The 26750-nt window shown below is 39.3% G+C and overlaps 1 protein-coding gene across 2 annotated transcripts in view; it reads right to left on the bottom strand.

Annotated features, from left to right (window-relative positions):
• Positions 1–610: 610 nt before the first annotated feature.
• MTDH (metadherin) overlaps positions 611–26750 on the bottom strand; it is a 37219-nt gene continuing 11079 nt past the window's right edge. Inside the window, exons 3-13 of one of the 2 annotated variants that reach the window (XM_014611607.3) lie at positions 21918–21999; positions 21077–21253; positions 19488–19556; positions 17934–18173; positions 16834–16920; positions 15716–15814; positions 7223–7350; positions 6062–6181; positions 4916–5035; positions 3849–4005; positions 611–3515 (exon numbers count right to left, since the gene is read on the bottom strand). In XM_014611607.3, coding sequence (XP_014467093.2) covers positions 3445–3515; positions 3849–4005; positions 4916–5035; positions 6062–6181; positions 7223–7350; positions 15716–15814; positions 16834–16920; positions 17934–18173; positions 19488–19556; positions 21077–21253; positions 21918–21999 — 1350 coding nt within the window. In that variant the 3' untranslated portion in view covers positions 611–3444. Of the gene's footprint in view, positions 3516–3848; positions 4006–4915; positions 5036–6061; positions 6182–7222; positions 7351–15715; positions 15815–16833; positions 16921–17933; positions 18183–19487; positions 19557–21076; positions 21254–21917; positions 22000–26750 lie in introns of both variants that reach the window. The other variant, XM_059723858.1, reaches the window with a different exon arrangement.

The raw sequence follows: 26750 nt of genomic DNA on the forward strand, positions 1-26750 counted from the left end.
AGTTAAAACTGGAAACTCAGCTTGCAGATATGGAGCAAAAGCAGCAGAAGAGACTCTGTACAGGAAGTACAAGTGATAGGCTACAGCAGAGGTAAGTTAAGGGATCCCTTAACTAATGAACATTTGAAAAACTGAAAACTCAAACTCTGCAGCTCAGAGATGGAAATTATTCATTTGCAGGGAGAAATGAAGTTGATTGAAATAGTCTGTCTTGTATGCCAAGAACAAAAGTCTTGTTTTCCTACCTGCATCATTTGTCCATTATGCAAACTGAGCTATGTGAGGAGAATAAATTAAAGTAAGAGATCTGCCATTTCAACAGTATGATTATGTAAGAATGGATGCACAATATATGTGAAGAGACTTTAAAAAGGTTTTTCCTCCCTTCATCTTCTAATTCTTATTTAACTCAAAGCCTGATTTGTTAAATCACTTAAATGAAAAGCACTCTATTTTTAATGAACTTTGATCTGCTAGTCATATACGTTCAAATGTTCACCTAGGTCCTAGTCATCAGAACAGACTTCTAGCTGGGAACTGGAGCAAAATGGTAGCTTCCAATGAAAATCAGTTCAGTTGCAAAGATATCAATACTAAAGGTATTCCTATGAAACATTTTGAAAATTTGTTTTTAATGTATACATTCTTTAGTAAACATTTAAGTAATGTTTATCTACTGTACTTTTTCTTTAGGTTTATAAAAGGAGCTATCCAAAAGTTTTCATTTGTCTCAAGTCAACTCAGATTACTAGCTTTGTACCAAGCACATGAATCCTGTACACTTTCCCAGAAGAAAAACAAAAACTGAGAGCGCACAGTAACTATCTAATTACACATCACAACCACACTTTCCATACAGTTGTGTAATATAAACCATTTCAGAAAAATTACAAAAACATCATATTATGAAAATATTTCATGCATTTAAGAAAATGAGACTTAGTTTCTTTAAACAGTATTGGTTTCTCTTTCTGTTGAAGGTACCTATGCATGAAATGTATTTTATTATTTTGCAAATTAGCCATTCCTTGCCTTGGGTAAAAGTAAAAGATGACAATCTAAATAGATAACTCAGTTTCCATTCATGGATAAATTTCATTATTACTGTTTCCTTTGGAGCATCTGTTGAATAAAAACAAATGTCTAACTTTCCAAGACACTCAATCCATACACAAATGAAAAAAAAACAACACACTACAAGTAGATGAACAACTAAATGGATGATATTTGAAAGGGAAGGCTGGAAAGGTTCAGATTGATGTGCAAGCTAGAAGCAGCAGCTTGCTGCAAGTAAAACACACATAAATTGCTATGTTGAACAATTCAAGGACTTATACTGGCAATCCTGAACTGTCAATACCCTTCCAAAGGCAAATCCTAAATCAGTTTTTATATAGTTGTAGTCAACGCATCATTTTGTAAAGGTCTTTAAGTCCTTTTTCAGAAAGCCACATCTAACAAAATGTACAGGGTGGGACCACTATTAAACATTTGGAAGTTTACTGTACATATGAATTTAAAGACCTGCTTCTGTCACACTGAGAAGTAAGCAAAATGGAAATCTAATTTACAAGAAGCAATGCACATTACATGACTATGTTAAACATCTTAGAAATCCTTGTTGTAAATATTTCAGTTCTGAAGTTAGTTTACACGGAACTGATATGCAAAGCTTTTGTATTACTCTCTCCTGAGTGAGTAAAACAATACTATCAAATTGCTCAATTTATCATTCATAACAAATTTAGAATAGAATTGAACAAAATTTCTGAACATGTAAACAAACTGCCATGTTCCTGATGCAGGTATTAGCATCTGCATAAGTTAGTATTCATTTATTAGGAAAGTTCTCAATAAGGCATGTCTTTAGCACAATTCAAACCAGCTGGTTTCTTTAACTATTATTTCTGCTTTGCAAGCAGAAGACAATATTGGATGGTTGATCAGTACCATTTGTCACAACTGTTACCATTTCATTTCTCTGCCACAAAAATGAAAGCCAATCATATCAAATAAACCATGGCCTTTCTTTTACAGAATTCATCAAGTGACATTAATGATGGTCCTTACCAAACATAAAAGTTTTGTAGAGCATATTTACAGTGTACATGGATGAGCATGGACCATTTATAGATACAAATATACTTGCTAATTTTATACCATGTAGTTAACACAGTGCCTGAAAATAATATCTGAAAACACAATTTTAAAAAAATCAATAGTTTAAAGTGGGAATAGGTTCTTTATTTTACAATTGCTATAACTGCATGAAATTTCTTATAAAAACACCAATCACCTTCAAGAAGTTTAGATGCATATTCTATAACTATAGGTTAAGGCAGTAAAAAAAAGAAAAGAAAAAAGTGTACTCCTGATAACCTGTGATCTTGATGATGTCGATTAAAAGCAGTCCAAAGCCATTTTTCAATTTGCCACCAAATGCTTGAATTAGTGTATAGTTTGTGAATGAAAACGGATTATCTTGCTATTTTTTGTTTTAACCAAGAAAAAGGGAAGAGAAACAGGTAAGTTAGTAAATGCTAAAGGAAAAGGACATTTTGCATTTATAGTTCATTTTTAAGTGTTAAAGAAAAATCAATCAGGAGAAGAGTTTAGCTGTGAATCAGAACCCACCAACAAAATAAAAAAAAAGCTATATGCTGAAGCAGAAAACAGTGGAATTAATTTTATGCACATTACTGCATTCTTAAAAATATACTGTTACTTTGAACAATTCAAGTAATGTAAGAGACTATCAAAAATAACTTCATGAACCACTCAAGCTTTAATCACATTCTCAAACTTTTAACCAAAAGCCATTTTATTATGTTAACTTTGTATAATAAACCATAAAGGTTTAACTGTACAAATGATTTTAATGATTTTATTTGCACTTGTGATTCCTTTAATGGTTAGCTGCTTTGCTAACCAACATATTGTAAAGATATGGCAGATTACGTATTTAATCAAAGCACTTTGATTTAGGCATGAAACAGATCCAAATGGTAGACATTCTGTGTTTCCATATACCACTCAAAAGAGGGTCAAGAAACATCCACTATTATACAGACAACTATTTTACAGAAAACCCTTCCTTAAAATTAATCCTTTATTCCCAGCTGCAGATGAGATAGGACATAATCTATTGTAAACAGGGCACTGTGTTGTAAAACCAGTTTTTTTTTTAAGTTAACATCTTTCACCATAAGTTGGAAAAACAGACTCTTCAAAGTGTCTCTCCAGCATGTAGCATGTTCTGCTGTTTTCTATAATCACAAAGTTACTTTCCTTGGATTCCTTTTTAAAGATGGTTGTGTTCACAGCAGTTCTGTTTTAAAAATCAGTTGAAATTTATATAAAATTCTGTACATGTTCACAAATTATTGCATAAACAGCATAATCTTCATGACAGTATTTCAGCAACATATGTCCATCTCAGGAAATTCACGTTTCCCTTCTTGCTTTTTTCTTCTTTTTAACTTGTTTGGGGGACTCCCAGCTTTCTTCAGACTTGGCTAAAAAAGTTGCAATAAAAAAAATGTTCCTTTAGCTTTGTAGAAAATAATTTGAACACAAATTGCTTAAATATTGATCAGTACATTCCATATTATTGCAAGGTGTTATACAGGAATATAAAATAAAGCATGTTTTTAAAAGAACAGCTTTTTAAAGTTATACTTGGCTATCTGTTACAAGGAGACGTAACTCCTCTGCTAAATTAAATATTGAATAACCCAAATTAACATACAGTACTGAAGCCCATCATGGTAGAGAGTTAACCAAGCTATTTTTTTTTTTTTTTTTTTAGTAGCTACAAAACGGATCTTCGCATACTAAGAAATACTTACTCTGTAAAGGAGGCACACTGTTTTGCTTAATATTAGAACTGGAAACATCTGTCTCTTGTAGCATCTGTGGCACTTGGGTAGCGATCTTGTCAGAATCACTCTCTGATACAATTACAGATGGCTCAGTAGAAACAGCAAGTGAGGGAGCCTCCCCAGGCTATTTTAAAAGGCAAACATTTTTTTCAGGTTAAGCTAAAAAAGTATCTTTTTCACAGCAAAGATTTTTATGCAATTTTGTTGTATACTTAGTCTGTTGAAAAATCTTTTACCAGAACTGTAAGACTAAGACTGCCCTCTAGTGACAAAACTGACTACAAATTCAAATCAAATCAAATCCAGATTAGACTCTTTAAAAGCAATTCTCAACCACAGTGCCCTGGCACCCTGGGGCACCCTGACATCTTTTCAAGAGTGTTTTGGAGTGCCATGCAATATTAACACACTTAGGTATGCAAACATCATTTCACAAAATACCCAGAGATTTCAAATACAAATCTGTAGTGTTAAAACAAAATAAAACAAAACAAAAAACAACCCAACTCACATTTTGTGGCCTTTGAGCTCTTTACAGAAGAAAGGCTGATGTGTTACTTTTTTTTTTTCCATAGTCAAAAAATGTGTGAAAATAAAGACCTAGTTAGCATTTTCTAAGGGGTGGTTCAAGTCTAATGAAGGGTGACTCGAGGCTACTGAGGTGGAGAACCATAGCCTTAAAATTTAGAGCAAGAAAAAGAATCTACTGAAAGGAATCCAGCAAGATTATTAGGTTCTATCATTATGATGAGAAATAATAAAAACTCCAATCAGATATCAAAGAGTATTTTAAGCATATAGGACTTGAGAACGTGGAAAGATCACAAGAAATCTTTTATTATAACTTTTTTTTTTTTTTTTTTTTTTAAAGAAATGCCTAATAACTTGAGCAGTATTGAAAGTCTATATTGACCCCTGCTTTCCACATTCCTATGATGGATTTTTTGGTATCTATTACCAAGTCTCCATATTCTTCACTTCTGTTATGTCAAAACAGGATTTACAACATTATCCTGATTCTTTTTGTTCCCTACCTCAGCTGGTTCACTAGTGCTCATGGTCTTCAAAGAAAAAGCTATTTCCTGTTGGGGTTGAGTTTTTGAGGTATCCTCCTGAAATTCATCTCCAACTTCTCTATCCAGTTCTTCAGCATCCTACAAAGAAGACAGGGGTGAGCCAAGAACTGTAAAGGGAGTCCCATGCTTTTGTACCTGTAACTCTCAGTTTTCTTAAAATTAACCAAATTAGCTTTCATGACATTAAGCTAAAGGAAAGAAATAAACATTCCCAAAAGTTTAAAGAAAATATTAATATAATTCAGGTGGACATCCACTGTATGCCAGCATTATATACAGTTTCTAGAATGCAGCACAACTATTGAAATAAGATTCAATAGTGAACTATTCAACTATTGAAACAGTTCAATAGTGAAGGCAGTATCTTAGGCAAATTTACTGTAGACAAAATAGTTCAATCTCTGCAATAAAACAGATTTTTCTCAAGGCTTCTCAAACGGTTAGCTACAAGGTGACCTCTGGAACTTCTATCCCTGCCAGATAGCAACTAACTTCTTAGATTCTCCTAGCTGTCTCCAAGTCATGGCCACTTAAGATTTTACACACACTAAGCTACTTCTATACCTTCAATATAAAGTTAAAACAGCCTTTCACAATATTCTGCTGCAGACCTGCCAAAAGATTTTCCATCTCTTTTATTTCTTTAGCTATTAAAATTTTCCATCAAGAAGATGATCTTCAAAAATATAGGGGTGAGTGGGCTTCCTTTGCAAAGGAAACCAATGATTGCTAAACGGCATCCTTAATGGAAATAAGGATCCCAATTTATTTGAAAGAAGGATATAGTTCAGATTAAACAAAACTGAGTTTGAGACCACCACCTATATTTTCCTTATGTTTCATGAATTCTGCTGATCAATTAACTTGCACTTAAAATGAGGGACTATTCAACAGAATTGAATCATGTTGACAGTAAAATAGTCATGCAACTGTATGTAGCTAGCATTAGGATTTATGACAATCAAACATTTTAAGAATCGTTATTTATTTTATTGCTGGTTGTTAAGATTTGAATGCTGAGAAACAGTGCATCTTTCAAAATTTCCAAGAATTTTGCCCGATGAGTCAGTATTAAAATGAAAAGGGATATGTATATTTTTGTACCTGTGCAGGAGAACAAGCTTCTTCACCTTGCTTCTTCTTTTTCTTCTTCTTTTTCTTGGATTTGCCACTGGCAGAACTCTGAAGAGTTGGCTCTGCTTTTTCTCTCTCATCATCTGAAGCCTTAATATTTAAAGCAAGAGACTGGGTCTATAGTAAGCATTTCACTACTTTTCATTGACATAGACTAGATTGTGAGCAAGTACATCTCTTGTATAAATTGTATTTAATGATACAAGTGGACAGATTAAATTGAAATAGTAAAATTAAGGCCATTTTGGAAAGAAAGCCATTCTTTACAGGCTCTGGCAAGTCATTTGCTTTATGTGATTAAGAACAAAGACATGGTAAACACTATGATGACAGCTCTTGGTATTAGCATAAGTTATTTTGTGTTTGTTTGTTTTTCCTACAATGAATACCCTTCTCCTTTGTAAATTTTTTTCAGGGTTTAGAGTAGATTCAATAAGCTATAGTGCAGAGTTTAAAAATTATCTCATCCACCTGGAGCTGTATGGGGTAGGGCTTGCAGAAGCTACATGTAAAAACAGAACACATGGGATCAGCAGTTCCCTGACCATACAAATCATGGGCTACATACAGGGTAAAATACTGGCAAGAGGGTATTACAAAGAAAGATTTGCATCCAATAGAGAGCAACAGTGAGCTGGTTTCAAAAGTGAATACTTCATGCACTGTGACGCCATAATTGTTTGCTAGAAAACTAAACAGATGAAGAGTGGAATCTAATCAATTACTGAAAATACTTGATGTCTTCCTTCTTGATTACATTTTTGCCATTAATAATAATAGCATAGTTATATTTAATAACTGATGGGTGCACGCAACCTGAGAATTAGACTCTGTGTTCCTGCCACATGCACTATACCCAGCGTGGCCAAACTATGGCACAAGTGGCAAGGGCAGTCTCTCTGTGTGGCATGCAAACGGGGACAGGCAGCACAGCAACAGATAGGGCAGGAAGCAGAAGGCAAAGCAGGAAATCAGGTAGGAAGCAGGGGTCAGGAAGTAGAAAGCTTAGCTGCAAACTGGACAAAGGAAGGAGACCGGGGTAGTACATAGGATGGACACTACAAAAATGCAAAAAGTTGGTAAAGTCTAAATAATAGCATTTTGTAGGGAATAACTTAGGTTGTCATCTACCTTCTGAACATCAGATGATAATTCTTCAGGTTGTGCAACAGAAGCAGCCTTTTCTTCATCTACCCAATTTCCCCATTCTTCTGCTGGTGCATTCCAATCAGAGCTGGGATCAGCAGAAGACAGTCCATCTACAAAGATTAGAGAGACAGATTTTAAGCAGAGGTGCTTGTTTTACTGATCTGGTTTCCATCCCAAAATTAATGTACTGATATTCTTTCACACTATTTTTATCCAAAACGTGCAGGCCTTTGTTCCATTTTGCCATTGGTTTATTTCAGCAACGACTGCACAAATTTATGATGATGGTCTATTATCATTACCTTGAGTGTAGTTATTGGCAAACAGTATGAAAGAAGTCTATAGCCTATAACACCGTATGCCAGGTAATTAACAAGACAAAGATTCTCTTATTCTCAGTATACCCAGCATAGAACAAAGAGATATAAACATCATCTGAAGAATCAACTATGGCAAGGTTTAAAATAAAATTAAAAAGTTCCTATCTACCTTTCACCTAATTTAAAAAAAAAAAAAAGATGAATATACTGAACTCAGGTAAGTGACAGACCAATGATTAGGAGAAAGTTTACACAGAGTATACAATCTTTTCCTCTATATATCCAATTGTACCAGTATTATGTACCGTCAAGACTAATCTCCTTCCTACCATGGGCAATAAATTGGCTTATAATTGATCTATGGTCCAATTACTGACTGACGAAACTAAAAAAAATATCTTTACCAAAAATACTGGCTTCTCACTTGCAGGTCCCCAGAAAAATCTATTCATTCTTTTCTATCATTAAAGCTCAGTTTTGGGTATGCAACAAACTCCCTTATTTTCATCTAACCTGAATTAGAGAACATAAGTGTCCACAACCTATAGGCTGAGCTCTGGCTTCCATCACCACTGTGCTTCTGTTGCTTGCCATTTGTGACAATATGACCTTGTTAAGCTTATAGCAACAGTCAACAGGATAACATTTTCTGGGCAGCAGCACAATGTAATCACTTTCTAGGCAAATGAGCTAATACCATGCACTATGTTGATAGTGAGAGCTACCATATTTATCTTACATTCATATAAGAAAACTTCATTAAATACACTCTCCAACACTAAACTGTTGCCAAAGCAGCATGTGCTCAGTAATGGAAACCAACTATGAAGCTAATTAAATGCAACCAACAGTAAGTATGACTATACAACATGTGGCCCATAATGGACAAAAATACTGAAGGGAACCCACCACAAGAATAGGTTACTGCAGCCCAAATGAATATCATAGGTGGTACTGCCCTTAGCTTCCTGCAGCACCAATGCTTTTTCAAGTTATTGCCAGATACTATATCAACTACATTTTGACTTCCTCTTCACTCCCACAGCTGAGTTGCACCTCTTTCCTATTTCCAATGATCCCTGTTTCTTTAATAGCCTTAAAAGTCTGACAAAACATCACCAAACAGGGGCCCCAAACAGTTCACCATTCATCCTTCTCCGTTACCCCCTCTCACAGTCTGTCACATACAATTAGCGTGGCTCCATGAGGTAGAGCTGGAACACACTGCCCTGCGCCTCACCTTGACCGCTACATTGACTGCTTCAGGGAAAGAATGAACAATGAAATAATCAGCAACTCGCACCACCACAACAACCTCTCTCTACCAGAGAAAAAGGCCACAGAATCTCTAAGACCTAACCACCAAATAGTAATAAAACCAGCAGATAAAGGAGGAGCCATAGTCATCCTAAACCGTGAGGATTACATAAAGGAAGCCAACAGACAGCTCTCTGACACCACCTACTACAAAGAACTACAAGAAGATCCTACACCCCTTTTCACCAAAAAACTCAACAATACCATCACATCATTTCCACCAAGATTACAAGAAAAACTACAGGCCTTGATCCCCCTGCTACCTAACCCAGGGACTTTTTACATGCTCCCTAAAATCCACAAACAAGGGAACCTTGGCAGACCTATCATATCCAACCACGGGACCCTAACTGAGGAAATATCAGGTTTTGTTGAATCCATCCTAAAACCGCTTGTCACCCACAGAACAAGTTTTGACCAAGACACCACAGACTTGCTACGGAAACTTAAAAACATAGACCACCTTCCCAGCAACACACTCCTAGCCACCATGGACGTTACCAGCCTATACAACAACATCCCACACCAGGATGGCATCCATGCCTGCCTTACATATCTACAGGAACAAAATTACAACCCAGAATACAGACCCAAAGATATCACTGAGCTTATACACTTCATCCTCACACACAACAATTTCACTTTTAATAATCAACACTTCCTTCAGATGATGGGAACAGCTATGGGCACTAAAATGGCCCCACAGTATGCCAACCTTTTTATTAGCCACCTGGAAGAAGACTTCCTTAAGAACTGCACCATCAAACCCTTGCTGTACTTACGATATATCGATGACATCTTCATCATTTGGACTGAGAACCTGGAATCTCTGATTGAGTTCCACCAGAAATTCAACAGTCACCATCCCTCCATCCGACTTTCTTTAGAATACTCCAGCACCAACATCTCCTTTTTAGACACAATGATCAGTATCCAGAAGGGTACAATACAGACCACAGTATACAAGAAACCCACAGACCAACATACATATCTGCACAGAACCAGCAATCACCCGAAACACACCAAAAAAGCTGTGATATACAGCCAAGCCCTCAGATACCACCGCATCTGTACTGAAGAGAACACCCGGGACTGCCACCTCACCAATCTTAAAAAGGCTTTCACCTAGCAAGGACACTCCTCCAGAGAAGTAGATCGCACGTTTGAAAGAGCCACCTGGATACCACGTTAAGAACTGCTGCAGTACAGAAGAAAACCGCCCACAAATCGCACACCGCTGGTTATGACCTATCACCCATCCCTTGAACCTGTACGGAAAATCCTCAAAAAATTGCAACCCATATTAGAAAAAGACCCTATTCTTAAAAAGATCTTCCCAGAGCCACCCATCCTAGCCTTCAGACAAGCACCAAACCTTGCCAACCTCATCACCAGAAGCAAACTTCCTCAAGCCTAGAACACACCAAAAGGATCCAGACCGTGCCATGACAAGAAATGCAAAACCTGCCCCCACATCTCCACCACCCCCACTATTACTACACCCCACAACAGAGCCATCAGCATCCCAGGATCTTACAGCTGCACCTCTAAGAATGTAGTATACCTCATCCAATGCACCAAATGCCCTGATGGAAGATATGTAGGAGAGACCAGACAACAACTGCGCACCAGAATGAATGCACACCAGAAATCCATCAAAGACAGAAACACCCAATTACCGGTGGGGGCACATTTCTCACAGGAGGGCCACTCTCTCTCCAATCTCTCAGTCCTGATCCTCAAGGGAAACTTACACAACACTTCCCAGAGGCAAGCCTATGAGCTCCATTTCATCAACCTGCTGGATACTAGAGATCAGGGACTAAACATAGACACTGGATTTTTGATACATTACAATCTGCCTGGCAACTGACTCCCCAGCCCAGCCCCTGGCTTGTTTACTTTTCATTCCATCCAGGAAGAGCACACACCAACTGCTGCAGTGTCCTTAGCCTGACGAAGGGTTTTTGAACCCGAAAGCTTGCTTAATAACTATTCTCCAACCATTTGGGTTGGTCTAATAAAAGATATCAAATTCACCCAAGGAACCTTGTCTGCCTATATCCTTAGACCAACACGGCTACAACCTAAACCCCTGCCTCATCTAAACATACATTTTTGGACGCACAAACAACAACTCCCAGTTCAAGTCCTGAGTGGGGGGCCAATTAACACATGGTTCCTTTGTGGGTATAGGGGGGCGGTACCTGGAGTGCGCACACCTACTGAGCAGGTCTGAGCCACCCCTTGCAATTCTATTGACACTGGTGGGGCCTGGCCCAATGAACTATGCGGTAAATCACGAGCCTTTGGCTTTGGATTAATATCATGTGATGTTTGTACTATACATAAGTAGATACAGAAGTGCTGCTTAGAAGTGTGTTTAAGGAATACTTTACTAAAGCCTGCAGCAGTCTCAAAAAAGGTAAAATGCATCAATTCGGGATGAACTACATCAATGGGTACCTGTAGTAAACTGCCTATATGCAAATTACCGTAAAATGTTTACTTCAAGTGTTTTTAAATTTGCCCCCTCACTTCCATGTGCTCAGAGAAAGCAGGATATGACAGTAAGGGGGCAGGGAGAGCCTGCAGGGGAAAGAAATTGGGAGGGGGGGGGCAGAGGCATTACCTGAACCCCTGCATTTTTCCTGCTGCAGCATTCCGAAGGAGAAGAATTCAAGGCAAACCTCCATTAATTAGACTTTATACCTGGAAAATTATAACAAATCTATACATTTTCCATATATAGAATCTAATTAATTGGGATGTTGTCTTATAATATCCAGGTAATTTTATATTCTAATAAATACGGTATTTATTTCAATTTGATCACGGCAGTAAAAAGAAGAATTTTAAGCATTTATTAAGAAAACAAACTAGGAATATGTGAATTTGTAATAGAGAAAACTCTACAAAACACTAATGAGGCCAGTGTTGTACAGATCAGAGTGCTGGGCAGCGGACGAGCAGCAGCTGTCCATGGAAAGTGACAGAGGTGAGGATACTGGGGTGGATTTCTGGAGTCAGCAAGAAAGATCACACAGAAAAGAAATACCACAGTAGGTAAAGGTGATACGAACAGTGAGAGTAGACAGATGCTTGGTCACATAGCCAGAAGGCCTAAGGCAGGGGTAGACAACCCCTGGCACAGGTGCCAGTGTGTGGCACACGAAGGCATTTTGCTTGGTATGCATGCCTCGGGGCAGGTGGCATGGAAGGGGCCAGGGCTGCACTACTACAACAAGAATCAGGCCCCCCCGCCATCTGCTCTTGGGTCGCCAACCTCTTACAAGTCAAGGCTGCAGGTATTTTTGGCACTCTACCCAAAAACGTTGCTGAACCCTAGACTAAATGTACTTGTGGGAAAGGAAGTTCAGGCCATGAGGAGTTGGGAGAAGGAGAAAGAGAGATAAGACACAACACAACATAGTACAAGTACATGAAACACAACCTGAGAACAGGTGAGGTTTCAGGAGAGATCATGATAATGAAATGGCTGCTGATCATAAGGAGTAAAAAAAACCTAGTAGGAAACATTTAGAACACTACTAAATGTTTTTAAAAATTTAAAGTACCTGATAAGTTTGCTTCACAAGCATATATGGAATAGCAGGGGACCAAAACATAAAGGCATCTGTATTAACACACTAATTCTGATCTGTGCTAACTGTGCTTTAAATCTACAAGAAAAGCTCAAGAGAAAAGGCAATCAGCTTGAAAGTAAATTTCAAGGTCTGTACTTTGCCTTTAGTAGGCGTACACTGATATAATCGGTTGGCTATCGGATCGGCACCGATAAAAGGTGAAATGGCGTTATCAGTTATAGACTTTTTTTGTTCGTTGTAGTTGATAATTACGGCTGTGTGCCCAGAGCACCCTGGCAGGTGTAGTCCAGTCCCGATGCTCCCCGGTGGCCAGAGCCCAGGGAAGACTACAGGTCCCGGCAAGCAGTGGGAGGAGGAAGGGTGCTAGGGAGCTGACACAGGGAGCTGTGTTCAGCAGCATAGGGACCATTACTGGCTCCTGCTGCCACCACAGCAACACTACTTGCGCAGCAGGGGCCGGAGCACCAGGGCTGCCGCAGAGATGTTGGGCTGCGTACTGGCAGGGTAAGGCAGCATGAGGGACATTGTTCCGCAGGGCACCAGGTGCCTTTGCAAAAGTGGTTTCTCCCTGGCAGCCGCAGGAGTTTGGCAGTGCAGGGCCCACTGATGCTTGAGGCAAAGGTGTGCTCTGGGGCTCCAAATGCATCCATTTCGTGTGAGGGTTGTCCCCACCCTCCCGGGACAGCAGCATGGCCTGTACAGGGAGCAGGTAGGAGCTGTGGTTGAAGGGGCGATGTGCACGGGCTGGAGCAGGCAGGAGGAATGTGTATGCGCGCGTGCGTTAAAAATGCAAAAAAAGCAAACAAAAAACGTTTATGCCAGTAGTTTAAAATGCCTTGCACTATTACTAAATATCGGTTATCAGATTGGCCTTCATAGATTTTCATAGACATTAGGGCTGGAAGGGACCTCGGAAGATCATCGAGTCCAGCCCCCTGCCCCAGGGGCAGGAAGTCAGCTGGGGTCATAGGATCCCAGCAAGACAAGAATCCAAATTTCTCTTGAAGGTATTCAATGTGGGTGCTTGAACCAACTCTGATAGCAGGATTTTCCAGATCTCGGGGACTCGGACAGTAAAGAAATTCTTCCTTATGTCCAGCCTGAAACGGTCTTGCTGGAGTTTATAACCGTTCGACCGTATCATCCCTTGGGGCGCTCCGGTGAACAATTGTTCCCCCAGATCCTGGTGAACACCCCAATAAACTCATAGGTAGCCATCAGATCGCCCCTGAGCCTGCGCTTTTCCAGGCTAAGAGCCCCATAGCTCTCAGCCTGTCATAAGGTCTGTTTTCCTGACCTCTGGTCATGCGTGTGGCTCTTCTCTGGACTCTCTCAAGCTTCTCCACATCCTTTTTGAATTGTGGGGCCCAAAACTGGAAGCAACACCCCAGCTGCGGCCTCACCAAGGCTGAGTACAATGGGAGAATGACGTCCTGGGATTTACTTGAGAAGCATCTGTGGATGCAAGCCAGCGTTTTGGTCGCTTTACTAGCCGCAGCATCACATTGAAGGCTCATGTTCATCTTGTGGTCATTCATGACCCCCAAGTCCTTTTCATCCATAGTGCTAGCCGGTGTAGCACTGCCGAGCCTATAAGGATGCTGCAGGTTTTTCCTCCCAAGGTGGAGAACCTTGCATTTTTTGGTGTTAAACACCATCAGGTTCTCATCTGCCCATTTCCCGAGCCTGTCAAGGTCAGCCTGGATCGCCCTCCTGCTCTCAGGTGTGGATGCTTTACCCCAAAGTTTGGTATCGTTGGCGAACTTGGCCAGTCCGCTTCTGACTCCAATGTCCACATCATTAATGAAGATGTTGAACAATACAGGTCCAAGGACAGAGCCTTGGGGGACCCCACTGGTCACAGGGCACCATGATGATTGACTTCTGTCAACCACCACCCTCTGGGTCCGACCACGGGGCCAATTCCCCAGCCAGCGGATCATGGTGGACCCGAGGCCGCAGTTGGCCAGTTTTGCCAAGAGGTGATCATGGGATACCAGATCGAAGGCTATTTTGAAGTCAAGATATATGACATCAATCTCCTCTCTTTTGTCCAAGTGATAGGTCACCTGGTCGTAGAAGGAAATGAGATTGGTCAAGCAAGACCTACCCACAACAAACTCATGCTGGCTATCCCTCAGGATATTGCTGTCAGCTAGTTTGTTAAGAATGGCCTCTTTGATAATCTTTTCCAAGACCTTGCCCAGGAAAGAGGTCAGGCTGATGGGCCTGTACTTTGCTGGATCCACTTTCCTCCCTTTCTTGAAGATAGGCACCACATTTGCCTTCTTCCAATCTTTGGACACTTCACCAGAATTCCAGGAGTTCTTGAAGATCCGTGCCAGGGGCTGAGCTATGATGCTAGCCAGCTCATTAAGTACCCTGGGTGTAGATTGTCAGGGCCAGCTGACTTGAAGGTGTCCAGTCTCTCAAGGTGTTTCTTCACGAAGTCAGCGTTGATGGAAGGCATGAAATCTCCCTCGCCCGGGCCTCCGTCTCGTAATAGGCATGGGTGTCCCGTGGGACTAATGAAAGACTGATGCAAAGTACCCATTTAATAGGTTGGCTTTTTCTTGGGCATCGGTTGTCAGTTGTCCCATTTGGTTTAGCAGGGGTCCAATGTTGCCCTTGCAGCAAGCTGGTTGGTTAATCATCGGCTACTGGCAGTGGCCAAGAAAATTTTACAGGTGCACTCCTAGCGTTTAAACATGTCTCACAAATCACTACATGTTAGGCATTTAACAATCTAGGCTGACTACAAATGTCTTCCTATACTTAAAGTTTGCAGTGTGGTATGAATACAAACAATTGGAGTGCAAAGGCTTGTCATACATTTCATATACTGGAATATAAACACTCCATAAATTAAAACTATTCGGCTTACTATGGGAGTGAACAAGGCTTTCTACCACAAGCCAGATGAAACTGGACATTTGTAGACGGGCAGGGGCTTTATTTTTCCCCCCTTAAATACCATATCTGAACTAGGTAAATTCTCCTAACTAGTTATCTTTAAAAATCCTAAAAAAAATATTATAATTCTTTAAAGTAAGAGTTGTAGACATATTATTTCTTAGTATCAAACATCACCTTTAGGTATACAAATGTCCCAGAAGTTAAAAAAATTAGCCAAAAATGATCACGTAAAACCAGAAAACAAGCTAATCATGCTGAGTAACTAAAAAAAAAAGTTGCTCCTCCCCACCCTCCAAAAAAAATTAGGAACATACTTAACCCGGACCATTCATCATCAATAGGGGATTGGCTGTGGCTTAAATCCCACTGGAAGTCAGAAGTACCAGGCTGAGAAACTGGTTCACTGCTGGATCCTAAAGGGCAAGAAATTGCGCATTTTTATTCATAAAAACATGTAACTTTTTTTAAACTTTGGTCTTGTGTTGCTGAGTTCCATCGTTTAAAAATACAAATAAAAGTGTGGGGTAAAAAGAAAGAAGAACAAGACCCATGTTTCCAAGGGGTTTATTGGTACAGGAATCCTGTCTCTATCACTTGGGAACACACATCAGCTGTTATGCTGTAACAGTAACTTGTGTCTGCATGTTCCTACATACAAGTTAGCTAAAGCAACTACAATTTTAACCTCATTTTATTTAGGGTTAAAGTTCCAATGGTTTTAATACTTTCCCAGGCTCACTCAAAAAACTAAGACACAGAATTTGGAATTTTTCATATATAGCATTTTTAGATTGTATTTTAATGTTCCTTGGTCAGGTGCCAAAAGTTTAAAGAGTGAATGTCCTTCCCTGGACAGCAAGCTTCATATGTGTAGCCTGAGATAAAGAAATGACTGAATGTTCTTCCCAATAAAGGTAACTTTTCCTGAATACCAAGAAGAAAAGGAGGACTGGAAAAGACAAATTTACCACCTCTTATTTAATTTACCCTTTTTATCCATTTGAAAAGGTAACTTGGACTCAGAGGGTGCTGGCCAGGCTCTGCGCAGCAGAACTGCTGCTGCTGCAGCCCCGGGAAGCCCCCGGAATCCCAGTGCTGGCCCTGCACTCCCCTACCCCACCTGGGGTAACCTGCTGCATGCCAAAGCACGTATGGCACGGGCTTTCCCCTGGGACAAATAGCAGTAGTGCAAGGTACGCTGCCGCTACTTGTCCCCGGGGAACCAAACATCCATGCTTGTGTGGCTATGGCCAGAATGTTTAATATATCAAAACTAATTGCAGGTTGACAAAATGATTGACAAATTATTTTCCACAACTTAGTCTTGATAGCTACAATGTTTATATAGAACCCTGCTGCATTGCAGAAGTGTGTCTAGTTCAAATTCCTTTTTCAAAGTTTTTTCCCCCTAAATTTAAGAAGTTAAACATACCAGAAACTGCAGCAGCTAGTCCCAAGGAACTGAAAGAAGCAGAATTTTGTTCAGAAGTATTGATCCTTCCATCCACATTCCAGGCAGCTAGAAGAAAAAGTGTGATAAAAACTTTCATTTTTCCATTTTGCTATGTTGCAGGCCACTAGCTAGTTACCTAGAGATGTAGAAAGAGGATCAGTAAAGAAATTCCAACTATATACAACTTATCATTACCTAGAGCAGTGGTCTCCAGCCTTTTTAAGGTGAAGATCACTTTTTGAAGTAAAAGGGCAATCCAGGATCTACTGCCCTCCCCCCCTCCCGCAGGTCAGTCAGTCGGGGGAGGGGGGGAGAGCAAAGCCCCCATGGTTAGGGAGGGAGGGAGTGGGGGCAGGGGTGAGGGGGGCCCTAGCCGGCTGCTCATACATCCTGCCACTCCCAATCGTGGAGCCTCTGACAGTTGATCTACGTCAGAGATAGACTGTCAGGGGCTCCCTGATCGACTGGTTGATCGAGATCAGCCAGTTGGTGACCACTGACCTAGAGCATTCTTTCACCCATTGAGTGTTTCAAAGGGACAGCCAATGCAGAGAGGCTCTAAAATTTGTACTCCCCCTCAGTTACAGTTGGCAGAGTTGAGCCAGATTTGTGAGGGCCGCTTTCACACTTTCCAAATGTTGTAGATTTGGGAATAATGGGCTGGCTGCTGTTCAACACCAACAAGAAACTAAAGCAAAACCACCAAACTAACATTCACATTATAATATGCATGTGTATATAAAAATAATTGAAATAAAGAGAAAAAACATTCAGTAGAAAACTATTTTCTAGATTAATACTGACAGGGAAAGGCTTTTTAGAAGCAAAAGTTTAAGTTATTTCCTTCACAGAAAACTTCTTACCTCAAGCCTCAAACACCTCAGAAGAACCACACAACAAAAAGTTTTGGAAAGAAGTATTTAAGGCAATAAAAATAGTTGTCTTTATTACCAAACAGAAGATGCCTTGAATTACTAATAGTTTAAACACACTGAAACTAGATGTAAAAGGCTCACAGCCAAGTGTGGTTACGTTTTTTAATTCAAGGGACCCAAGAACATTCTCATAGAGCAACTTACTAATGCCGTGGAACAAAGGACGCTCTCTCCAGGTCCTGCCCACTAGGGACACACCCCAATCCTTTCCATTTCCATTAGCATCTCCAGAATCCTGACCCCACGCAGATGTCTCAGTCTTCCTCTTCCCAGTTGCAGCTGACGAAACCGATGCCCATTTCTCATCACCTGCACTAATCTGGGAGATTTTTACAGACTTCTCATTCCAGCTTCCTCCATTTACAGTAGGGTTTTCACTCAATCCTGAAGAAGCTTAAAACATCACAAATAAAGTAACTGGATGAAGTGTTTAAATACAATTTGCATATGTTTGTTATTCAGTTAGTAGCAAGAAAATGAGAGGTATCACCTGTTAGATGAGCTGTTAATGCAAGAATCATCTGTTGCAAGACAATTTCCATTAGCTCCTATAACCTCTTTTTAAAGGTTTTTTTAAGCCACTGGTGGAAAAATGATGAATTGTTTTGAGTAAGATTTACAGAACCACTTATGTAAAAATGTACATGTCTAGATCTTTCTCTCTCACTTCTTTATTACATTTTTGGGAAGGGAACAAAAAATTCCAAAATTCTTCCTATGACCACTGATAGAGAACAAGATTTTTTTTTCTTTCACCAGCTCTCCTCAGGGCAGTAGGGGCTTTGTTATCCACTTTCATCTTTACCGTATGCTTTCTTCACTTTCTTCCTACTGGAAGCAACTAAACACTCTTATCTGAGATCAAATTAAGGCTGTTTTAGTCAACTAGTACCAATGCCAAGTTCCACATGTGGCAGGGAACCAATAGGTGAGATATGTCCAGATGATTCCAGGATGCAATTCATGCTTCATGCCACAGAGGGAGATTAATATTCTTCTCATTATTCCCCTGGCTCCCAAGGTCCTCACCAATATGACTTGTGAAAGAATTCTGATTAGCTTTGGAGTTGAGAATCAGTATGAGCCTGAACTAAACAGGCACTGATAAGGACTATACCACTTCAGAGCACTGGTCCCTATAATGCCTATTCAGTATCTTATAGCCAGCTGGACAACATGATAATTCAGAAAAAAAGCAAAAAAAAAAAAAAAAAGCAGCAAAATTTTATGTTATGGGGAAAAAATGCTTTTTGATCCCTAAAAGCTAGACTCCTGAAGCACAATATGATCATCTTACATTTATCATCATATTCCATTACCCTTCTCATGCATTTTCTTTTTTTTAAGCAATGTTGCACAGGAATACTGCTTTTAAGCAATGTGAAGCAATGACTGAAACTTCTGTTGGCCATGACACTTCTAATAACTCAACATACACCCATTACCTAAATTACTACTTTTCATAAACTTAGGTCAGTTATACCACAAGGCATAAGAAGTTACTGTCTAGGTTTGGCAATGCCAAACTAAAGTTTCTAGTTTTCTTGGGCGAATATCTTTTCTGAGAAGACGCCAAACCCTAACACACACGCTGAAAACAAAAGGTACAGCTCAGAATCCTACATTCTGACAAAATAGAATTCTGTTTCGTTACAGAATTAATTAATATGTTAGGATGCAAAGCAGTCTAACTCTTACCTTGTTGAATTGCTGAATCTCCTTTCGCAGGTTTAGAGCTGCTAACTTGAACATTCAGAAGTGTATCACCTAGTTCAAGGAGAGAAACTCTTTACAAACTATTGTATGTGTCACTATTCACTGTTGATATAAAAACATCTTTGTAAGATATTTCAAAGGATTATCTTTTTAACAATATGCAAAGCATATAAATATCTTATGACGTAGAAGCAAAATTAAAATTAAAACTGTGGGTATTTTCTTTTTATTTTACATAGATTTTAAATACCAATACACCCGTACGCCTTTGAAATTAACCCGGATTAGGGCAACATCTGAAACAGTGTGGCACAATATAGGATGTGCAGGTCTGAACCTACATGGGGCAGGTGGTCATGAATGGCAGTTAAGTACATAACCCAGCTAACAGATTGATTTTTCTTGAAGTGTTTGGTTGCTTTCTTTCCCACATCCCTACAGAGACAAACAGAATGAATGACTCAATAGTCAAGGGCAATGATGGTATAGTCAGTCAGGATGGAAGCCAGCGGTCACAAGCAGCAGTGATTCAAGGCACCAAGGTGTCAAAGTCTGAATGTGAATTTGCTACAGCACAGCACCTATGAAAAGCTAAGCTGAAGCTTTTTGCCACTTTATCAAATCACTCAACACATTTTTTGTCTAATTAGCCACACGATTGGTTCCCAACCAAGGCAGAGTAGCTTAGAAGTGAGCTGGCATCTTGAAGTATCACAGTGTCTACTTAAAGAAGTTATTCATCTAGCAGAGAATAAGGCAATGAGTTTTTCCCCCTTCTTGAGCTACCAGGGCTAGCTAAAAAAGAAATGATGTAGCACTGGGAGCAAAAAAAGTTTTTTACTTTAATACAGACGTGAAATTACTACATAGAGAAGTGAAGGAACTTCCACAGGTGGAGTCAGAAAACAACAAAGGGGGCAGGACATTCAGGCAAGGTACCACACACAAGTTGGTACCAGAGGTACTGAACTGTAAACCTTCTCATCTGCTCTACTTAAAAAACACTGGCTCAACAACAGGGATCTTATAATAGGCCACGTATCTTTTGGGAAACAATTGTTTAACAACATTTGGGATTTTGGCTCTCAAATATGATTGGCATCCTTTTGTCTACAAGAGACTATGGATATTGCAGCCTATAGTGTAGATGGCTTGCAGCATCTCATGTGACTGAATAGTCCAAATCAAGATTACATGATCTGTGGCAATGGTTGCAAGTGTATACACCATGATTGGGTGGTTTGGGAGCTGCTTTCTTTGTGCAGACTTTTCTCTTCAAACTGTTGAAGCCAATTCCTGTTGTGGACTTTAATGCCCTGGTGAAGACGGTAACACCACTTGCTCTGATTGCTTGCCAAGGTTTGCCATTGGTCAGGATCAATTCCAAATGCCTTCATATTTCACTTGCAAGAACTGAAGTGATGCTGATGCCATTATGATAAAAGATATCACCCACAATAAGTCTTGTTTTTCACCTATTTCTAAAAGTAGTTCTTAACATTATTTTGCATTTCTAAAGCACTGCTTTGGTTTTCAGTCTTTCTTCCCTCTTCCCATTTTCATTCTCATACCTTTATTTTTTCTGAGACCAACTGGAAGAGATGGTGTAGGTATTAGTTGTTCAGGGGATATGGTAACTACATCCAACCCAGGGAGATTTGATTCTACTGAACCAGTGTCGGTCAATACTTTATCGCGTTTACGCTGCTGTCGTTTCTCTCGGTTACTGATTTTAGTTTCCCAGGCTCCTATAAACAGTGTGATAAGTAAAAACATTGTTAGATTAGTAAGATATGGTAAAGAAGTGTTCAATTAATTAATCATGTATGTGCCACCCTCCCATAAGTCTGGACCTAAACCAATTAAAATTAAATTTGATTTCTAGTTGAATTTGTTTATAGGCTACAGGTATGGTAGATTCAAAACCAATAGGCGAGAAAAAGGTGAGAAGAGGAGCGTAGAACTAAACTTTGCAAGTAGTAGGTAAATGATGCAATTCAGATTTTAACATGTCCTTTTCTGCACACGATAACTGTAGCAGGATTTTTTATTTTTTTTGAACAATCTTGCACCCTACACAAGTCACAACACTCCAGGGAGGATAAGATAAATGCTAGACTACTAAAATATATCAAGTTATAGTATTCAAAAAATGCCCTATTTCAACATTCACAGATCAAACTGCAGTACCACAGTTGTAAAGCTCTCATCTTAAATTTCTCTCTCAGACATCCTTGATTTTCATATACAACATGCAATAACTTTATCTTTAAATATTTAATTTGCTATAAAATGCCTATTGAGACAGAGTGGATTTAGGAAGAAAGTAGCTACATTTTTACCCACATATGTAAGTCATAAATAGCACACAGACCAACATATAGTTCAACTGCATTTTTTTGCTCTTGGTACCTTCATCAACTTCCTTTCCATCTACACGTGACAGGTCCTGAACTGTTTTAGAATCTCCCTTTGATTTCTTTTTTTTCTTTGACTAGAAAAAAAATAAAACAAGAACTCAGTTTTATTTCAAAGAAATCAAATAATTCTAACCTGAGATTTACAAAATGTATGTCAGCAAAAGTTTAAGAATTATATATTTATAGATGGGAAATGACAGTTTAATCTACGTTTGAAATTAGTTACAAGGACAGGTCTCACAGCTACTTAAACTGATTGGTAAAACTAAGCCCTTAAAGAAAAGAATTAATACAGTATGGTGTACGTCTTGGAACGAAAAACAGGCCATGCCTACAGAATGGGGGACCAGCATCTGCTAACGCAATGACTAAAAAGAACTTGGGAGATGTAATGGACAAGTGGGGAGGGGAGAGGAAAGGGCAAGAACCAAAACTAATTCAGAACAAAACCTATTTTACTTCTCTGTTATCCTTCTGCATGCCCAAACCTTTCAGTTTCTATATTATCAAAAGCAAAGAAGGAATATGCTAAAGGTAATCTTCAAATTACTGAATGAAATCTGTCAAATGACAAATATAAATAGCAAAATAAGGCCTAAATATACACATATAACTTGCATAGAGATCATCCTTTTTGTTTTTTTAACATTATTGAAGGAGTACTGGACACTAATATTTATCATTCAATAAAGCCTTGAAAAAAGGGATTATCTGCTGCCAAAAACAAGGATTAAGAAAAATCAATACTTCAGAATTATAAATTTGCTTTACTATCACCCTTTACCCGGATTCAGTGGGTCTTCCTTACCACCTGCCAAACTGTCTGTGTTTGCAACAGTCACTATCATAATGACATCACTAACTAAAAAACAGCCAGGACATACAAGATGAATATACAAAACAGAAGTCAGCCCTTTCACAAAAGGCTCTCTATTCATTTTAAGTGATCATCTTCTGCAGCACATAAGGCTGCCAATCTTGGCTCTGCCACCAGCTGCACAAAACATCAAGAACTTGGCAGACATACCAAAAGTCTAAAGTCTGTCATATGCACTGGCCCCTCTGCAGAGAAAAGTGAAAAAAATCCCAAACCCTCTCCTACCCCCTCTCCACACACAAAATGTAAACATTTTGCAAAAACAGTGCTATATGTTCATTCAAAATACATTTTGAGGTGCAGAAGTCTCAGCTTTCAGTTTACATGCAGTTTTTATATGTGAAATAACCACTTAATTCCAAGACAGCTACTCGCTGTCCTAAACCACAAAGAAACATCACTTTGACAAGGCTTTCAATATTTTACTCAGTAGATACAATCTATTAATGGTACAAGCTATGTATGAAAAGAGGGTGATTTCTCCAGGTGACAAACATGGCTGTCTACCTTATTATCTACACAAAAGCTTAAAGAGAGTCCAGGGCTCTGAAAAGTACCAGCACATACCTGAACTCTACACTCTCTAGCTATACTTTTCTTTTAATGAGTTGTGCACAGACCCACAGGGATCCATCCTGGAACCAGTGCTGTTCAACATGTTCATTAATGATTTGGACACTGGCATAGAAAGCTGCTGGAATAAATTTGAAAATGACAAAAAACTGGAAAGGACTGTGAACATGTTGGAAGACAGGAGCACAATTCAGAAGGATCTCAATAGATTGGAAAGCTGGGCTGGAACTAATTAGATGAAGTTCAATGTTGATAAATGCAAGGTGCTACACCTCAGGAAAACCAATCAAAAATGTGTAATACCTGGCTGGATAGCAGCACACTGGACAAGGATCTGGGTGTCTTTGTAGATCACATATTTAATACTGTATTTGTCTTTTGTGGTGCATGATGCAATGGCATAAAAGGCAAATACAGTTTTGGGATGCAGTATTTGAAAGACATGGGAAGTGACAGTGCTTCTTCATTTGTTGCAGGTTAGACCTCATCTACAGTACTGTGTGCAGTTTTGGGCACAACATTTAACAAGAACATGGAGAAGCTGCAAAGGATCCAGAGGCAGGTGACAAAACTGATAAAAGGCTTGGAAGTTGAGTCATAGAAGGAGAGACTGAAAGAGCTAGGTATAATTCAGTTGCTAGGAAAGGCACTTAAGATGTGATAGCCATCTTCTAATATCTGTAGGGCTTCTATAAAGATGAAGGAAAACATCTTTTTTCTCTTACTGTGGAGAGCAGGATGCAGACCAATGGCTTGAAGTTGCAAAGCAGGTTTTAATTTGGATATCAGAAAAAGCTTCTTTATTGTGAGAACAGTGAAACAGACTGCCTAGGGAAGTTGTGGCATCTCTATCACTGGAGGTGTTCAAGAAGGTTGGACAGGCACTGGTCAGGGATGATCTAGAAGCAGCTGTGCCTATATTCTACTATGGGTATTTCCCACATGGGTGAGCTTTTCTGGTTGCCACATGGGGCCAGGAAAGAATGTTTTCCTCTCTTGCTTCTGCATGTGTTAGGGTTCCCCCTCAAAAAAATCTTCCCCAGAATCACTGGATATTGGCTGCAGCCAAGGCTGGGGATTTTGACTGTGGTGTCCCAATGCTCCTGCTAGGAGTAAAGCCCAGAGGTTCCTGGCTTCCCCACCCTCCAGCTCAGGTCCAGACCAATTACCCTATTTGGGGTCAAGAAGAAATTTTACACCATGGTCAGATTGGTAAAATTGGGGGGGGGGGGGGGGGGGGGGGGGCTTCTTTTGTAGCAGGGGGCATGGCCCTCTTACTTGGATCTCAAGTGTTATTTTAACAACCCGTACAAGACTCTTTAACGTTTGCAGCAGCACCACATTGGCAGGTTAGGATGCTACGCCTTGTGGCTATGGTTGCATCAGGGTTGACTGCGTAATTTTGCTAACTGGTTAGATCAGAGGTTGGCAATGTTTTTCAGCAGAATGCCAAAAACACCTGCAACCTCAACTTGTGTAAGATGTTGGTGTACCAGGGGAGCCAAGAAGGGCCTGATACTTGTTGTGGCAGTGCAGCCTCAGTCCCGAATGCCAAGCAAAATGACTTTGTATGCCACACCAGGCCAGGGGTTGCCTACCCCAGGTTATATAATGGATTTGTATTGATTGGTTTGGATGGGGAAGATCCTGCCTCTGACTGGATGACCTCTGGAGGTCCCTTTCAGCTCTGTTTTTCTATGAAACTATGATTACTCTGATGAGTGGACACCACCACAGACAACAGCGCCTGAGCATATTATAGTTTAGGTTGGGACATTTTGTAGTTTTAAAGCAAAGCTTCAGGTTGGTACATAATAAACCTCCTACTTAGAGATTTATATATAAAAGAAAGTAAACTAATCCTTCTTAAATCATTTATCATGTAACCCAGAATTAAGAAGTAAGTGCTCCATTGTGCTCTGTTCATGGCAGGGCAAAGTCAGACTGATGTGTGGAGAGAAAAAAAAAAAAAAAAAAAAAAGGAATGAGAGAGATAAAAAAAAATTACTATTTCACACCAAATGTCTTTAACACAAAGATCTTTGGCTTCTTTTAGAATCCTTAATAGAACATTTCTTATTATGCAACATAATATACTACAGAATTTATTGCTGCAGGAATTTTCACTAACTTAAAGACTCAAACCAGAAAAACATGAACAGCTTGGAATTGGCAAAGATATACAATGGTCTTTTACCCTATTGACAAAATATTTTTAATATATACCATGAACTTGCATTCCAAACGGTTTCAGTTTAATTAAACTGATAGCAAAGAAAAAAACCCCTTAAAAAGCAACAATATACTTGTAGCCAGAACCAATATTTTCCAATCTTCTCTAAATCAGAGTATTATGCCAGTCTATTTGACTTGAGAAATGAAGCCAGAAGATATTTACATGTATTTTCAGTTGTACAACTCTATGGAAAATTTGATGCAGTTTGGACCAAAAAGAGCCAAGACAGAAACCTGTTTTAACCATATGCCTATTTTTTTTATATATATGCATTTAAAATTGTTGTTCCTACAATAGAATAGGTAGTACTATTTTCTTTCTTCCAGTTTTAAAGAATCTTGTACAGTCAGCAAACAAATGGTCAGTTCACCAACAAGATTATGTGTGTGTGGGTGTTGGTGAACTGACTATTTGTTTGGTGACTGTACAAGATTCTTTAAAACTGGAAGAAAGAAAATAGTACTCCCTATTCTACTGTAGGAACAACAATTTTAAATGCAACAAAGTATTACATTTAAAAATACACTTCAATTCTTTTAAAGAACCAAATTTACATTTGGTTAAGTCAGTAGTAAAATATTCACGTAATTAATTGCATAACAAAAAGTTGAAAGTTGTATATTCTTTGTTTGCCAAAATTAGACTTCAAAACTATGTACGTGTCTTCAGAAATTAAGAATATCAAGATCATCTAAAAGCCAGATCTTGTAAGCCTTAAGCCCATGACTCCCTTTCAAGCTGCAGGATAGGGGTGTGTCAAACTCATCTGGCCAATGCATGGCCCAGAGCCTGCTCTACACAAGGCAGCCACTCTGGGATGCAAGCTGAAACAGGCACTGCAGGCAGGGCCAACTGGTACACCTTACGCATTGCCTGCAGGTCATATCGAGACTGATAGACAACACCAAGGGGGCCAAATTATGTAGCTCCATGGACCATATCAGGCCTGTGGGCCTTATCTTTAACATCACTGCCCCAGGACATGTGGAAGCCATGTACAAAAATGAAAATTGCTGTGGATATATTAAATTTTTATGTAGAGAAGTAACTGTTCACCATTTTAAAATTAGTTCATACAAAGTGCAAACATTCCATAAATCAGGTGGGTTCTGAGTATTTTAGATATCTCTAACCAACAG

The sequence above is a fragment of the Alligator mississippiensis genome, chromosome 3 (genome assembly GCF_030867095.1).
Source record: "Alligator mississippiensis isolate rAllMis1 chromosome 3, rAllMis1, whole genome shotgun sequence".
In the NCBI taxonomy this organism is placed as follows: domain Eukaryota; kingdom Metazoa; phylum Chordata; order Crocodylia; family Alligatoridae; genus Alligator; species Alligator mississippiensis.